The 17,518-nt window shown below is 43.7% G+C and overlaps 1 protein-coding gene across 6 annotated transcripts in view; it reads left to right on the top strand.

Moving 5' to 3' along the window:
* The window catches only part of JAK1 (Janus kinase 1), a 140,000-nt gene that overhangs the window by 96,130 nt on the left and 26,352 nt on the right, over nt 1-17,518 (top strand). For all 6 annotated transcript variants that reach the window (XM_072649741.1, XM_072649738.1, XM_072649739.1 and 3 more), the window contains 5 exons: nt 1,934-2,087; nt 5,321-5,484; nt 7,297-7,639; nt 8,902-9,087; nt 16,044-16,201. In XM_072649741.1, the coding sequence (XP_072505842.1) occupies nt 1,934-2,087; nt 5,321-5,484; nt 7,297-7,639; nt 8,902-9,087; nt 16,044-16,201 (1,005 nt within the window). The remainder of the gene's footprint in view (nt 1-1,933; nt 2,088-5,320; nt 5,485-7,296; nt 7,640-8,901; nt 9,088-16,043; nt 16,202-17,518) is intronic.

The following is a 17,518-nucleotide window of genomic DNA, read 5'->3' as shown; positions in this document are numbered from 1 at the left end:
GAGAAGCCAGCAGAGATGTTGTTCCCAGTCAAGTCCTTTGTTTCTCATCTTCCCTTGTCCCTGATTCGCACTGAGCTGGTCTTGACCTGAGCCTCCTGTTGTGCCTGAAAGAAAAACCCCATGTTCTGCCCAGTCTCTGCTGAAAGGGTTTACTCTCTGTCACCTGACACGGTCAGACTTCAGAAGTCCCTATTGTTTGTTTCTCATCTTGTGTGCATTGTTCTATAAGGGAAACCCAGCAGATCGTGAAGCCCTGATACATTTTATGCTGGGGGTGGGTGACTCTGGAGTGTGGTCATTTCTAATGTGGACGTGTGCTCGCTCATGTGTATCCATATTAGGGGGTGTCGAGATTAAAGGAAAATACGGTGTGGAGCATGTATGTTACAAAGGCCTGGAAGGATTATTTGAGATTTCGTCTTAGGAAATACTTTGTGCAGCAAAAATTTCTCTGAGGTTCTGAGGACATGGATTATTTTTTTCAGCTCTCACCTGAACAAATATATAACAACACACATGTAGAAAAGCATTACCTGGGGTACTGAGGTGACCAACTTCAGTGTGGGCTCACTTCCATCCGTATGATCAGGAGGCAGCCCTGCCAGACTGGTTTTTCCAATGTTTTTTTTTTTTTTTTTTTAATGGATTTAGGTATCCATGAAGAATGCCTGAAAGCAGTTCATTCCTCAGCTGGAGTTGGATTCAGTTCAGCAGTTTATGTCATAGTGACTGACTGTCAATGTTCACACTAACTTTTGGGTAATAGAGAAAGACTGAATCAAGGCCTATGTTAAATGCAATTTAAATAATTTAGCTGGGAAGGCTAATAGAGCAGTGGACAGAAGGCCAGAATCGACAAGATCTAGGTTTGAATCCCACTTTAGGCGTTTTCTTACCTGTCAGTTCACATCTCTGTGCCTCAGTTTCCTCATCTGTAAAATGAAGAAAACGATTGGTGTTCTCACTTCACAGAGTGATTATAAGACCCAGGTATGATCATAGGCTCATAGAATTAAAGCTGGAAGGGACCTGAGAAGCCATCTGGATCTGCTCCTTCATTTTACATATGAAGAAACAGAGACTCAGAAAAGATTTGTTCAAGGTCATACTGGTAGTATCAGAAGTGGGACTTACGGCTCTATATCTGTGAGTCTTCTGCACCCTGCTGTGGAGCAGAGGTGTCAAATGAGGGTGGGGTGGGGAAGGAGTAGGGGTATGGGGTGAGGCACTGACTTCCTGTGGTTCCCAAAACACCAAGTGCTGCCTGAACCAGACTAAAATGTAACTGGGAAATGTTCAACAAAAGAAGTAAAAATGAGATAATCTGTAGATACTATTACTTTTCCAAGTTCCATTTCTATTTCAGTTTGACACCTTTGCTGGAGAGCCCTTCTGGTTAACGAAACCATAATATATGCTACGGGAGATAGGGTAGAGTTTCTTGAAATTTTCAATTAGGACAAAATAAGTGGTTCCAATGAAAATAAATGGTCAACTGACTAAATGAAAACTGAGAGAATCCCACAGAAAAATGTCAAGGTCATTGTTTAACAGTGGACAGAATGCCAGGCTTGGGGTCAGGAAGACCTAAGTTCAAATCTGGCCTCAAACACTGCCTAGCTGTGTGGCTCTGGGCAACTCACTTTACCCTGTTTGCCTCAGTTTCCTCATCTGTAAAATGATCTGGAGAAAGAAATGACAAACAACTCCAGTATCTTTGCCAAGGAAACCCCAGATGAGCTCATGAAGAGGCAGACATGATTGAAATGACTGAACAACAGTGTAGAGATTATGTCTTAGAAATGATGTGAGAGCAGCTCATTTGGTTCTCTCTTTTAAGCCCTTTCTCCTTTGTGGGGAGTCCAGTTTATGGGTCCTGGACACCACTAGCACTGCTGGGAGGGTGATTTCTGTGGATTTTCTTCCTTTTCAGATTTTATTTCACCAACTGGCATGGGACCAATGAGAATGAACAGTCAGTGTGGAGACACTCCCCAAAGAAGCAAAAAAACGGCTACGAAAGGAGACGGGTCATCGATGCCACACCCCTCCTTGATGCCAATTCACTGGAGTATCTATTTGCTCAGGTAGGATCCGGAGGTCTCAATGACTCTAGGAAAGTGAAGACAGAGGGAAGTGGGTGAGTGGTGGGGTAGGAGCAGGTCATTTCTAGGAAATCGAGCAATTGCCCAGATGTGACCATATCATTGAAACAATAGTTCTGAAAGCAACCTGTACATAATGGAGATTAGACGTTTCACGTACAACCTTCTTTTGTGTTCTACTGAGTGTATGGAAATACCCATTTTATTCTGTGTTGGTTAAGTTCAGAATTTGAGAAAATTTCCGAAAAAAGCTTATGGTCCTAGTTCTTCTCTACACACATCTGTATTCGACCCAAACTGGAAGATCAATGTTGTTTTCTCCAGTGTGGGGGAGTTTTGCAAGGAACCAGAGACCTTTGATCTGGAAGAGTTCCTCAGAGAAGATCTGGTTCAGCTGCTCCTAGCAAACCTTGGGGACTTGGTGGTGGTGTTTTTGAAGGTGTATTTGAATGTTCTGAATATTGTTTTTATTACATATTTTGAACATCTTGACTATAACAACATTGATAACTATATTTGAACATAATTTGTAATTCTCTGTATTTTACTTCTGAGAAGAATGTTTCACTAGACACTGCACTAAGGGGCCAAGGAACAGAAACAAAAGGTTAAGAACTCCTACTCCTGAACCAGTGCCCTTACCATTGAACAACACTGCTTCCTGGTTTACAAAACAAAAGGCCCACAAGAAGGCACCCTATTTCAAATAGCAGATACTCGACTAAGAAGCTGACAGCTCCAGAGGCAGACACATAGGCAACATGCATTTATTAAGTGCCTACTGTTTGTCAGGAACTATGCTAAGGCCCAGGGATCCAGATCTCAGTGGCAGATACAGGCTCTATTTTGTTTTTATAAATACAGGGGCCCTGGTTGCCTGTCTACGTTGTTCTCATTCTTACTGGTCACTCACCGAGTGTCAGAGGAAATGGTGAGTGACTGTTTGTACCAAAGAAAAACAAGAAGTTACTTTAGGTTTAAAAAAAAAACCCCAACTGTGTGATTATCACATTGTGAGAAAGCTCCAGATGGGACTCCCTTGGAGGGGAAAGTGACTTGCCTGTGTTGACCCCAGGTTTTCCTCCTCATCTGTCTCCCTTCCAAGCAAGAGGAATTCTGGGGAACTGCATTCACCAGAGGCCTGTGTTTGACCAAACAAATCAATAAATTTTTCTTAAGTATCTGCTGTGTGCAGGGGTCTGGATGAGGGTTCATGGGAAGTACAAGGAAATAATCTATCAATTAATCCATCATGAAGCATTTTTGAAGTATTTCATAGGCTCTTCTCCTTTTTTCAAAGCTCAGCTCAAAGAGCTCCTTCTCTGGAGGAGGTCTTCCTTGGTCATTCCCCTTCTCTCCCTCCCATCCCCAAATTATAACAATGCTTTGAGATAAGTGCTATTTTATAATTAGGGAAACTGAGGCAGACAGTGACAAGTGTTTAAGGCCAGTTTTGAATTCAGGTCTTTTTGACTCCAGGTTTCATGCTTTATCTATCTAGTTCAATGACAGTGTTTTATAGGTGGGAAACTGAGGCAGAGAGAGCTAAACTGAGCTGCCCAAGGTCACAGACCTAGGAAGTGGTGGAACTTCCAGGATTCAAGTTCAGCTTTTCTGACTCTTTCCACTCTACTGACATTTAATGGCATTTAAGCTGGGTCTGGAAAGGGGAACTATATTTCAGCAGGTAAAAGCCAGGATAGAAAGGAGAGCATTTTGAGGAATGTCATGAACAAAGGTACCAAGGTGGGAGAAGTCATATTAAATGTCCTTTTTTGTAGAGTATAGATAAGATGAAAGGGAATCATTTGAGATGAGACTGGGCAGAGGAGAAGGCATTACACTATTTAAGGCCTTGACTGTCAGGTGGACAGGTACGGACTTGATGTGGCAACAAGGGTCCAATGAGTGACCAGCCAAGATTTCTCTGGTTCCTCCTCTCTGACAGTCAGGTTGATGGATACCAATTGTTAGATCATTTTGTTTTTTAACCAGACCTGGGAGAGAGTGGTCAGGGCATGAGATGAGTCAGGATTATTTGGAATTGTTAGAAAATGAGTTCAGTTCCTCATTCAGATCTGAACTAGATGTGTGATATTGGCCAAAAGACTTAGCGTCTCTCTGCCTCAGTTTCCTTATATGTAAAATGGGAACAAATAAAATAGCACCTACCTCACAGGGTTGTTGCAAGGTTTGAATATGAATTTTTGTAAAGAGGTTAGCATCAGTGCCTGTCACACAGTAGGCACTATAGAAATGCAGCTGTTATCATCCTCCTCCTCATCACTACTACATGAGTTTACATGTATGAAGTGCTTTGCAAACATCAAAATACTTTACAAATGCTTGATGTGGGGATTTTGTTATCAATTGCCAATGAGAGTCTGGCTGTATCAGTCCCCTTGAGGGTTAACCTCTTGAAGACTTGGAAGAATCCTAGTGGTGAATTTCCATCTTTACTGGCAGGAATACATCTCTAGCTGCACAGTTCTTACCTTTTGGGATGTCCTGGATGCTTTGAGCAGTCTGATGAAGCCCATGGACCCCTCTCCAGAGCCGTTTTTTTAAATATACAAAATAAAATACATAGAATTCTAAAGAAAATGAAATATAAATGAGAATGAAGATGTCATTTTTTCTCATCCAAGTTCATATACTCTCCTGTGTCTTGAAGAACTTTGCACCCCAGGTTAAGAATTCCTGGTCTATAGTGTTCTTACCTTCTTGACCCCAAACAAGAAACTATGTGTTTAAGGTGGGTGGATAGTACTGATTTTTATTAAATGAAAAATACTCCAATGTTTAGCCTGGTAACTATATGGTAAATAAAAAGTCATTGGGAGAGGGCACTAGTATTGGAATGAAATCAGGAACGGCCCCACGTAGGAGATGGCATTTGACCTGGACAAAGAAATACAGTTAAGGAAAATCCCAACATTTTGGGCACATCTGGAAATGTACACCCTATTCTGCACCTACAGCAATCAGTCAGTCAACATGAGTGACTAGAATCTATCACCTCTCCCCCAAGAGGAGGGGAACATGTTAAAGAGGTTTTGTTCCTTGAGAATTTCTTAATTGAGACAGTAGGTATCTCTCTACACATGCTGTCCCAGGAGCTGTCCTCCTGTGGGAGAACCAAGTGTTGGGCAATCACCTGAACTCCCAAGAATGTCCTACTTCCTCCTTAAAAGAAACTTTTCTTTCCCCTGAAGGGGCAGTATGATTTGGTGAAGTGCTTGGCTCCCGTCCGAGACCCGAAGACTGACCAGGAAGTGCATGAGATTGAAAATGAATGTCTGGGGATGGCAGTGCTGGCCATATCCCATTATGCCATGATGAATAATATACAGCTTCCAGACCTGCCAAAGGACGTCAGGTAAGGCTGAACCTTTCCCCCGGGAGAGTGATGGTGACACCTTCTTAACATGTTAGTACTACATGTGGTGTAGTGTGTGCTCCAGAAATGTTGTATGGTGGAAAATCCTTGACTGCCAAGTTCTTTAAGGAATCTGTGAGTGACCTTGGCCATGGAAAGATACATTGTGAGTGCATGTAGGGAAGCAGTGGCATTAAGGGCAAAGAGTGCTGGATTTGGAGTCAGAAGACCTGGATTCAAATCCTACTTATGCCACTTACTATTTGTGTGACTTTGGGCAAGCAATTTTTCTGGACTTCAGTTTCCTCATCTGTAAAATGGGAATTGGACTAGATAGTCTTGGAGGTCCCTTCCAGCTTTCAATCTATGTAAGAAGTGGTATAAGTGATATCATTCAGAAAGAAATGGATGATCAGAAAAGAAGGGGGCAACCATGTGGTCAGTGACAGATCATGGGCATTCTGGGATGTTCTCTTCTAGGCACATAATTTAAAAAGAGGTAGAGGAAGCCTTTGTGGAGGATCCACTGACAACAAGGGCACGACTTTTACTGGTTGAGGAGGTGTACTGGAATGTTGAGGAAGGTGCTCACACATCGAGGACAGGCAGATGCACCCACGTATCAACATCATCACTTTGCAGGTTTTCAGAGGGTTAGACCAAGCTGTGTTCCAGCATTCCAGAATCAAATAACGGAGGGATCTTCAGGCTGGAAGGGGTCTCTAAAAGTCAATCCCTCTGGTCCCTCTCATTTTACCAAGTAGGAAACTAAAGCCCAGAAACTCTGTGTTCCTAGTTTAACATCATACTTCAGTAGAACAATTTCCCTATTGCAAATCTCCTCCCTCCCAAGCTAGTGACTTTATTTGTCACCAAAACTCAGTAGGTAACAGAAATATTATAATTACGGGAAACTTCCAAATATTAAATAATTCAACCCTTACAACAATCCTGGAGGAAGGTCCTGTTGCTATCCCCGGTTTACTGATGAAACACCTGAAGCAGATTTGGGTCAAGTGGCTTGACCAGGTTCACACAGACTATGTGTCAGAAGTGAGAGTTAAACCCAGACCTTCCTGATTCCAAAGCCAGGTTTCTATCTTATTACATCACACTGCTTCTCACTGAGATAATAGTGAACCTTTATAAAACTGTATTAAGATTATAGTTTTAAAGGGACCTTAGTAATCTTCTAGTCCCATCCCCTCATTTTACAAACAAGGCAGCAGAGGTCCAAAGAAGAATTGGTAAAGAAATGAAGTGATGTGCAGTATCATAGAGGTGAGATGAAGCAGAGGCGAAATTTGAACTCGGGTCCTCTGACTCTATGTCCTTTCCAGAGCATTCCCCACTCCACATTTTCATGAGAACTGCCATAAGGTGGTTGCTTAGCATGTTATGTTATACGTGAGCAGGCAGCAGAAGGCAATGTGAGCACTGATCAGTTGATTTTGCAGGGATCGGAGTTCCTGATGAAACATTTTGGCAAGACTTGAAAGAGCCGGCCAAGACAGGGCTTCTGGAAGGGTGACCCATGGGTTTCCTTTTTCCTGACTAGCTTTTGATGTTGAGTTCCTGCTCTTGATAGGAGCAGACTGATACAGATTAGATTGCTTAAATAAGGGCAAAGTTTAACAATGTGTGAGTCTGTATGTGAAGTTCTAAACTTCCTGGAGAATGGGTACCTTGTGGCAATTTTTGCTCATATAAATAGATACATTTTCTCACCTCTCCTCTTCCTCTCCCTTTCACTTTCCATCTCTCTTTTCCTCCCTTTATTTTTTTCTTTCTCTTTCCATTTTCCTTTTTCAGTTACAAGCGATATATTCCCGAAACACTGAACAAGACCATCAGACAGAGGAATCTCTTAACCAGAATGCGAATAAATAACGTTTTCAAGGATTTCCTTAAGGAATTTAACAACAAGACCATTTGTGACAGTAGTGTGACTCCCCACGATCTGAAGGTGAAATACTTGTCGACTTTGGAGACTTTAACCAAACATTATGGAGCTGAGATTTTTGAGACTTCACTCTTGCTGATTTCGTCTGAAAATGAAATGAATAAATTAAATTCAAAAGACTGTGGGAACGTCATACGTTATGAAGTGATGGTGACTGGAAATCTTGGAATACAGTGGAGGCAAAAACCAAATGTAAGGATGTGCGTGAATGAGCAGAATAGAAAATCCTGGATCGTGAAATTTTGTTTAGCACAACCAAGTTTATGCTTAGTTTGAACCTATATATTATCAGAGAAATAAAATGGCAGACACTGGTAACCAATGCCTATTGCCTAGCTGGTGTGTGTGTGTGTGTGTGTGTGTGTGTGTGTGTGTGTGTGTGTGTGTGTGTGTGTGTGTGTGTGCACTCTACTAAGGTCCTGCTTTGGTGTCTTCTTGTGAGTGTGGAGGGTGGGCTGTAGTTCTGGAAAGCTTTGCCATTGGAGCACAAGCTGTGGTAGATCTACTGATCTACAAAGATCAGATTCATGGACTGGGACTGGATGTGTGACTTCATTGCTAGAGTGAGCTCCTGCCTGAGGGAACTCCCTCTGTTGTTGAAGGTTGCCACCTTCTCTGCAACTTGTCATCTTCCAGATCCACCTAGAGCTCCGAGATGGTCAATGACTTGTGGAGGTCACATGATCACAGTTTCAGTAGTGATCATTGGACTTCTTAATGGCATGAGGTTTCCAGACTTCTAGCCATTCTTCAACACTGCCCGTAGAAATTCATTTAATACTATGTATATGAATATCTACACATATATAATATACATATAAATATAAATCACTCTATATAAATTTATAGATCTCTATATAAATAGGTATAAATAGCCTCTTTCTGCATTATGCACATGTGTTTATACACATACAATATATCTACATAATGGTATACACACACATATGCTTGTATGTAATATATATGCATATATTGAGACAGACAGAGATGAAAAGAGACAGAGACAGAGACAAAGAGAGAAGGAGAGCAAGGGAGAGAGAGAGAGATTTTGATGTGGTAGCCAAAAATTTAATTCAGATCTTCAAATGTTCAGGGATGTGATTGAGCAACTGCATGCTCAAGTGGCTGTTGGAGTGAATGATTTCCAGGTCCTTTCCAGTCTTAGACCTCTACGTGCCTATGCATGTGTATTTACAAAGGATCTCGGATTGGTGTAGTTCGTCTCTGTTACTGGGTGCTCTCGGAGGCCCATCCAACAGTAGAGATTGTTCGATCCTCTGCCCAGGTCCTGGGCCAGCTGCTCTGTTCTGCTGAGCAGGCTGCTTCACTTCTCTGGGACTGGCCAAGGACTATGGTTAGCTCTGCCCTCAGATGTTTTGTTAGATGTGTTTCTCTGTTTTTGAGGGGAAGGCAAGTCCCACCTCCATGAGGGGTTTCCTTGTTTGTCTTTTCAGGTGGTTCCTGTCGAGAAGGAGAAAAGCAAGCTGAAGAGGAAGAAGCAGGAGAGCAAACACAGGAAAGATGAGGAGAAGAACAAGGCCAGGGAGGAATGGAACAGCTTCTCTTATTTCCCCGAAATCACCCATGTTGTCATCAAGGAATCCATGGTCAGCATTAACAAGCAGGATAACAAGAAGATGGTACGGTGCCCGTGGCTTCCCTTCCTCCTCCTCCTCTCTGTCTTCAAAGCAGGCCATGGGGGGAAAATGAGGGAAAAAAACTCCCATGCTCTGCCTGGCATTCGAAGCCCTCCCCAACCTTTCTACTCTTATTCCCCCCTGCCCTCCTTGTCTGTCTGTCCTGTTCTCATTCCTGTGTTTGCCACATTCCATGTCCTGCCTCTGCCCCCATGCCCCCATCCCCCACTCACCATCCTTGAGTGCTTTTGAAGTCTATCTACGTAGGCTTTGAAAGGCCTGTTCCGATCCCCTCAATTGCCAGTGCTCTCTCTGTCCTCTGGAAATTACTTCTCTACGTTGTATTCTCTAAGCAGAAAGGAAGTTCTTTGAGGGACCAGACTGATTTATTTTTGTGTTTTGGTTCCCAGGGCCTAGGACTGACTGGGACTTGGACCTAATAGGTACTCAATTCAACATTACCTTGGGCAAGTCATTTAACTGATGGTCCTCGGTCCCACTTCTCCTCATTTGTTAAATGAGTGTATTGGACTAAATGATCTGCAAGGTTCCTTCTATTTCGTAATCCCTACTCTTATATCTAGATGGCCTGGGAAGTCCCTTCTGACAATGCTCCTCTGACTATGTCCCATCGGAGGATGCTATAGATGGAGTTGAATTGAAATGGGCATCAGCCATGTGCTCACCTCGGATTTCTTCCCCAAGAAAATAGTATTTCATTGAGGTTTAGGCAAAAACAGCCCTGCTCTTAGTCAATTCCAAGTCACTGAGTTTCACTGAGCCCCTAAAGGTCAATCCTAGCAAAGTCTTTCCTCCAACCAAGCCTCTGGCCAGCCTTCCAGAGATGGACAGCATCTGTATTTAATTTATGCAAAGTTAGCCAATTCATAGGAAAAGGCCATCAGCTGGCAGCACTGTTTTCCCCAAAGTGCTTGTGTGCTCCTGGCTACTACACAGTGAGGGGTGGTCAGGGTCATTATCAGCTGGATGTGACCTCAGAGCAGATGCAGATGGGGCCAGGGCCTCACTGGCAGCTCTTCTTGTTGAATCTTTCCCCATCTCACAGTCTAAAGAGGGAAGGTTCTGCGGTTCTTGCTTCCTCTTTTCTGACTCCCCTCACATGCCTTTTACATGGCAGATAGATCTCTGCTGTAGGGGAAGTGGAGATGGGGGGGTGGGGTGGACTGAGGAGGCACCTGCTGACTCAATGCAAATGGAAGGAGTAGCCTACTGGAACCACTGACAATTATAAGAACAGATGGTGAGACAGAGGAGCGCATTATGGAAAGAGAAGGAAAAGAGAGGGAATGCCAGGAATATGGTGGTAGGAGAAGGGGAAAAGGCAGATTTCATTGATTATAAGCCATTATCGCTAGTGTCTGCCCACCAAAATCGTATTGACTTCGCCATAACTATTTACATGTGTACTTCTTTCTCCCAGATCCAGTGAAAGCCCCTTTAGTGCAGGGACAGTTTAATTTATGCTTTTCCAACACCAGTGCTTAACACTGTACCACACATCTCTTTGGTGCTCAGCAAATACTTCTTGCAGCTAAGCAACTAGGTGGTGCTGCAGAGGAGAGTGCCAGGCCTGGAATCAGGAAGACTCATCTTCCTGAGTTCAAATCGAGCCTCAGACACTTCCTAGCTGTGTGACCTTGTGCAAATCACTTCACCCTGTTTGCCTCAGTTTTCTCATCTGTAAAATGAGCTGGAGAAGGAAATGGCAAACCGCTCCAGTATCTTTGTCAAGAAAAACCCAAATGGGGTCACTGAAATGACTCGATAACAACTAAAAAAATGACTAAACTCCTATGTGGCAGGCAGTGCTCAATACTGGATATTCAAAAAGAAGCAACAAATACACACCCAAGTAGGTATAAAACAGAGAAAATCATTACAAGGTCGTTCTGTGAGGGTGAGGAGTAGGGAGCACAAGCAGCTTGTGAAAATCAGATTTCATGGGAAAGAGCATGAGAGTTTGAACTACAACTTGAAGGAATCCAGAGATTCTGAGAAGAGGAGATTAGTAGGGAGGGAATTCCAAACATGGGAGTTAGAGCTAGTGCCAAGGCACAGAAACAAGAGATAAGAACATCCCATCTGGGAACACTCGAGCCAGTTTGGCTGGTCCCCAGGGTGCGTGAAGGGGAGTTGCATTGCAGTCTGGTGAGGTGGGTTGGAAGTACTTTGTGAAAGGTGCTATGTTCACCCTGACCTTTTCTTCAGCAGGAGCCACGCACTAGGGTCCTGATATCAAACATGTCGTTAAAAGAGCTCCTAATGGTCCCCTCCCCAACCTTGGCAGTTACCATCAATGGTACTGCCATCTCCCAGGTCCGTTTACAGTCTCTCGGTCAATTCCCTAACATTCCTCTCTTGACCACTTGCCTTGTCTGCTGTTCCTGGAATGCACTTTCTCCTTATCTCTTCCCTGTGTCATACCCATATTTCTTCCAGCACTTAGAACAGTGCCTGGCACATGGTAAGTGTTATAATTGTGTGCTGATCGATTGATTGAAGTACAGTTCCTGGTACCACATCTTACTCAAGGTCTTTCCTGACCTGCTTATCCCTGTGAGCTGTTAACACTCTCTCTGTCTCGAAGTTACTTTATATATTTTTGTATTTGCTCACTTTTAAATGTATCATACTCCTCATCCTGCTCCAGTGACATATAAACTCCCTGAAGGTAGGTCCTATTTCTTTTTTGTCACTGTATCACTCAGTGCCTTGCTCATAACAAGTGCTAAAGAAATTCTAGTTGAATTGAACAAGTCCATGTACAGCATGCCTCTCCTAGATCTGAAATCTATTCACTTCCTGTCCTTTTTGTCAATGTGGGTGTCGGTGGTAACGTCTTGCTTTTTCCCCTGTGATATTTTGTAATCCATGTTGTTTCCTCCCCATTCTTACAGCCTATCTCTATCCCCTCCCCCCACCTCCTTCTCTAATCATACTTTTCTGAGACATAGTTGTTGACGTGCTTTCAGTCTGCCATTAGAATGTATTCTCCTTGAGGGGATGGTCGCAGTTTGCCTTTTTCACATTCCTAGCCCTTAGCGCCCTGCTTGCCACATAGTAAGTGCTTAATGAGTGTTTGTTGACTTGCTGACTTAGGGTTTCTTTGCCCCTTCTCTGAAGCGTATAGGAGTTTTCACTTGTGTAGGGAATAGAAATGAACTTCCAGAGGTCTCCTGCCTCTAGGAGCCCCTTGTTTGAAAGGGTCTTTGCTCATAGCAGCTCTGAGTGAGCATGTACAAGCACTGCCTCCATTTTATAGATATGCTCATTTCCCAGCCTTCCATAACTGGCAGGTGTCTGAGGGAGAGTCTAGAGGTGGGTCTGCACTTGCCAGCTCAGAGATGTCCTTTCTAAGGGTATCTGCTCACTGTTACCAAATCCACTGGACAGCTGCCACCACTTCCTTTTATTTGAGACATTTCTTCCATGGGAAATTCTCTCTCCCTCTCTCTCTCTCTCTGCTCTTACCACATAAGAGTTAATGCCCCCATTGCCCATTCCCTGAGTAACTCCACCTGCCTCTTCTCATTCTACCTGGCCCTTGTGGTCCTTATCAGTGGCTAGTGGGAAAGGTGCTGGATTTGGCGTCAGGAGAGACCAGGGTTCCATCCCAACTCAGATACTTCCTGGTTATTGACCTCTGTTTTCTCTTCTATAAAATAAGAATAATAATACTTGCACTACTTACTTCCCACAGCATTGTTGTTAAGGAAAACCTTTTGTAGACTTCACAGTATTATGCAAATGTGAGCACCATGTCCTCCAATAGGTGAGGATCCAGGAGCCCCAGATTCTAGCCCTGCCTTAGTTACTAATTCATTTGGTGACCTTTGGTGGGAATCACTACACATTATGGAGGCTCACTTGGGTTTCCTTACCTGTGAAATGGGTGCGAAGGTGCCTCTCAGGGGTCTTGTGAGGACCAAATGGGATACAGAGAGATGTGAAATTGCCTTGAAAAACTAAGAGGTGTTTGCATTATTAAATTTGTTGACAACAATAGAATCAATAACAGATATTGCTCTGGCATTTTAACATTTACAAAGCATTTTTCAGACTTTATTTTATTTGATCCTCATGAGTGCCATGTGAGAGAAATATCACAGGTATTATTCTCCCCATTTTATAGATGAGAAAGCTGAGGTTCAGAATGGGATTTTTAATTACAAATTTTTGTTAGTCTTGCCAATGACTCATTCCATTAAAGTTTGGTGCTCATTAATGAATGGACACTCCCTGTCTCCCCCTCCTCCAACCCCAGGGGGTCTGCTTCTTATAAAGCTCCTCAGTGCCAAGCTCCAGAGTTGTATCCTTAGAAAGGACTTCCTATTGGGGAATTGCATTCTTTATTTTTGGAGGCAATGGTGGTTAGGTGACTTGTCCAGGGTCACACAGCTAGTAAGTGTCAAGTGTCTGGTCTGAGGTTGGATTTGAACTCAGGTCCTCCTGACTCCAGGGCCAGTGCTCTATCCACTACACCACCTAGCTGCCCTGATGGGGTGCATTCTTGCCACATCTTTGTCAATTGCATTGAATCATCCATCATTAGAACCAGATGGGACTTTGAAGAGCTTCTGGCCTCAAACCCTCATATTTCAGAGAAGGAAACCGAGGAACATTGAAATGATTGCCCATGGCCGCAGGCCCAGGAAGCAGAAGAGCCAGGACCTGCCCCAGGTCTCCTGGTTCATCAGCCTCTTGTCTCATCGGGCTAAGCCCACACTGTTTAAATCAGCCAGCGCAGCTTCCTTCCTGTCTCCATTAGAAAGGGACTGTGGTATAATCAATTACCAAATAATTACCAAGCACCTACTATGTGCCAGGCATTGTGCTGGGGATAGAGAGACAAAGAATGAGCCGGCCCCTGCTCTCAAGGAGATGCCATTCTATCAGTGGTGGTGGGGAGGCAGAGGGAGCAGGGAGAGATACAGGATGTACGCATTGAAGTATATGCAATAGTCATTAAACATTAATGCCAACTATATGTCAGGCATTGTGCTAAGCTCTGGAGATACAAATAAGGAAAAGAGACAGTGCCTGTCCTCAGGGAGCTGCAATCTGATGAAGGGAAATAATACAGAGAAAGATGCTGCAAAGGGTTGGGGGGTCCACAAGGTCCCTGATGGCCAGGACGTGACATTCATGGAGTTGAAACCAAGCAGAAAAAAAAGAGGAAAGAACCAAGCAGAGCAACTGATGGAAAATGAAGGGTTTAGCTAGAAAGGTCTGATCCGAAGGAAGGCTTTTGGGGGGAGTTTTATGCTCTGCCCTCCAGCTTTCCAGTCAGAGGGCAAAGGCAGCTGAGTGCTGTATTTGGAGTAGTGATAAGAATAATGATGATTAACATTCATATGGCACTTTAAAGTTTACAAAGCACTTTGCAAATATTTTCTCATTTTCTTATCATAGCAAACCCAGGAAGTAAAGGTTGTTATTGTGACATTTGGCAGATGGGGTAACTGAGTGGGGAGGAAAGGAACAAGCACTTATGAAGCACCTACTATGTGCTTGACACTGCGCTAAATGCTTTACAGTGACATTATCTCATTTGATCCTGGGAGGTAGGTGCTATTATAATCTTGATTTTACAGGTGAGGAAACTGAGGCAAACTGCATGAAGTGACTTGCCCTAGGGTCATACAGCTAGTGTCTGAGGCTCCAGCCTCCTGCTCTAGGCACTATGGCGCCACCTCAGCACCACTGGCCTCAGTTTGCCCATATGTAAAATAAAGGGGCTAGACTGGAGACCCACTGTGATGCTTCCTCCAGCTCTAGGCCTAGGATCCTAAAATGTGGCTAATAAGATGTGGGACAGGGTTGTTATTGGGGTGAGATGGAATAATGTTCATAAAGTGCCATGTGTTCACGTGAGATATATTTATATTATATATACGTGTAGATAGAAAGATAGCATGATATAAATGTCCCTGCATTGTCAGCACCTCATTCTTCTCATCTTGGAGTCAGTGAGGCAGTAGAAATGGTCCTGAGACCAGTCCCCATTCTCTTCCCAGTATTTTCTATTTAACCGTTCATGGCCACTATATTGGGGGTGCAGCTGTGTGGTTAGAGCACTGGGCCTGGAGTCAGAATGTCCCGAATTAAAATCTGGCCTCAGATACTCGCTAGCTATGTGACCCTAAGTCATCTAATCTCTGTTTGCCTCACTTTCCTCATCTGTAAAATGGGGATAATAGTAGCACCTCCATCCCTGGATTGTTATGAGGATCAAATGAGATCATTAAAGTACTTAGCACAGTGTGTGGCACATAGGAGGTCCTATTCAAATTATTAGTATTATATTTAATGGTTTGTGTGCATAAGGATATCGCATTCTGTAGCTTTTTAGAAATCAATAAAAAGTATTGAGATCGTCAAAAACAGTCACTTAAACCAAGAGACAAAAGTTGTTTCCACAAGTAGAGCCAGGTTTCTCTGAGCATTGTTTCAATGCTACATGGCCATGCTTCACATTTCTATAGATTTAAAGGGGATGGGAAATGGTTAAGCAAGAGAGAAAATGCCAAGGAGGTTATAATAACCCGTGGGCTCTGTGTCTGACAGTCTCACGCTGCCCCCTTGGGGTTGCCTATTCTAAGACATTTTGCCTCATCAGCATCCTTGGGGCTTCAGGTGAATACGCCCATTACCTTGGCTCTAATTGATCCAAGGTGGATCCGGTCTTGTCCATCTTCTGGTTGGAAGCTCATTTGCTATGGGTTTGGTAAAAGCATCTTTGGGCTAATTCCAGCTGCCTACAGGATGGCAGGGACGAGATGTACCTCATCCTGTTCCCAAGTGGTTTGGATTTCTTCCTTGAGGAAAAGCTTTTGAAAGCTTTTTGTCCAGTGTCATTTGAAGATGATAATATCTTCCCAAATTGCTCAGTGGCTGTAGAGTAATCTCTGGACCCTTTCTCTCTTGTTTCCATGCAGGAGTTAAGCCTGTCTTCCCACGAGGAAGCTTTGTCTTTCGTGTCTCTGGTGGACGGGTATTTCCGGCTCACAGCAGATGCCCATCATTACCTCTGCACAGATGTTGCTCCTCCTTTGATTGTACACAACATAGAAAATGGCTGCCATGGGCCAATCTGGTTGGTTAAATTTCCTTTTGAGCTGCCTTTGATGGAAAGAAAATGAGCTGATGCTTGAGTGATATACCCTCCTTGCCACTTTGACTTTGATGAATCTTTAATGGGTGTGTGTGTGTGTGTGTGTGTGTGTGTGTGTGTGTGTTGTGAAGTTAGCTCCACTTATGCTAAGTGAAACCAAGGGAACCATTTCAATCTCTGTAGCATTGGCATAGTTGGATAAACACTAGATGACCTGGGTCCATGGCCTGGTCCCAATACTTACAAGGCCATGTGAATGGCAGTCACCACTCAGCCTCCTTCCAAGCTTCTCCCTCCCTGTTTGTAGGATGAGATTGACAGCACTCTTACAGACAGTCATGAAGTCTTGGTTTCAAAACCTGACTTAGCTGCTTACTTGGCGGCAAGTCACATGACTCTTCTTTGCCTCAGTTTCCTCATCTGTAAAATTATGGAGTTGGACTGGATGCTGGCCCCAGAGGCTCTTTCCAGCTCTGAGGCTGTCCTCCTAGGGTCACATTCCCTGATATTTCTTTAAGGACCAGCAATGCTGCCTGCACTATGGCATGCAAATTTGGCTTAGACAGGCTTTGGAGAGCCAGCATGCTATAGTGAACCGATCACTGGGTTTGGGGGCTGGAAGACCCAAGTTCAAATTTACCTCTGGCAGCTCTGGTACTGGGGAAGGGTCCTGGCTGAGGATTTAGAGGACCTAGATTGAAATCCTGTCTCTCATATTTACTTCCTATCTGACCTCCCTGGGCCTCAGTTTCCTCATGTGTAAAATGAGAGGGCTGGGCTGCACTGCCTCTGAGATCCTTCCTTCCCTAGCTAGATATGTTATGATCCTATTCGTTACAAAATAGTGGCATTTTATAACAGCAGTAACAATAGCCAGCATTTACATAGTGTTTTACGGTTTGCAAAGTGCAAACCTTGCAAATGTTATCTTATTTTATTCTCAAAACAACCCTGGGAAAGAGGTGCCAGGCAAATGGAAGGCTTTAGATTTCACTCTTTTTAAAAAAAATACTATTTTATTTTCCCCTAATTGCATGGAAAAATCAATATTTCATTCTGACATTCATTGGAAGTCACTAGGGTTTATTGAGCAGTAAGGTGACCTTGGCTGCTCTTTGGCAGATGATGGAAGCATGGATCAGGGTGGGGAGATACAGAAAGGGGGTGACTGTAAAGAAGGAGTGACCCAGGACAAAGGTTATTAGGTCTAGTGTGGTGGCCACATGGATGAGGGAACTGTGGGCCTGCTGTTGTGCAGAAAGGATTGGGTGGCTGACTGAACATGCTGAGGCTAACTCA

The sequence above is a fragment of the Notamacropus eugenii genome, chromosome 2, assembly GCF_028372415.1.
Source record: "Notamacropus eugenii isolate mMacEug1 chromosome 2, mMacEug1.pri_v2, whole genome shotgun sequence".
Taxonomy (NCBI): domain Eukaryota; kingdom Metazoa; phylum Chordata; class Mammalia; order Diprotodontia; family Macropodidae; genus Notamacropus; species Notamacropus eugenii.
Note: the sequence above shows the minus strand (reverse complement) of the source record. Positions and strands in the feature narration are given on the sequence as shown.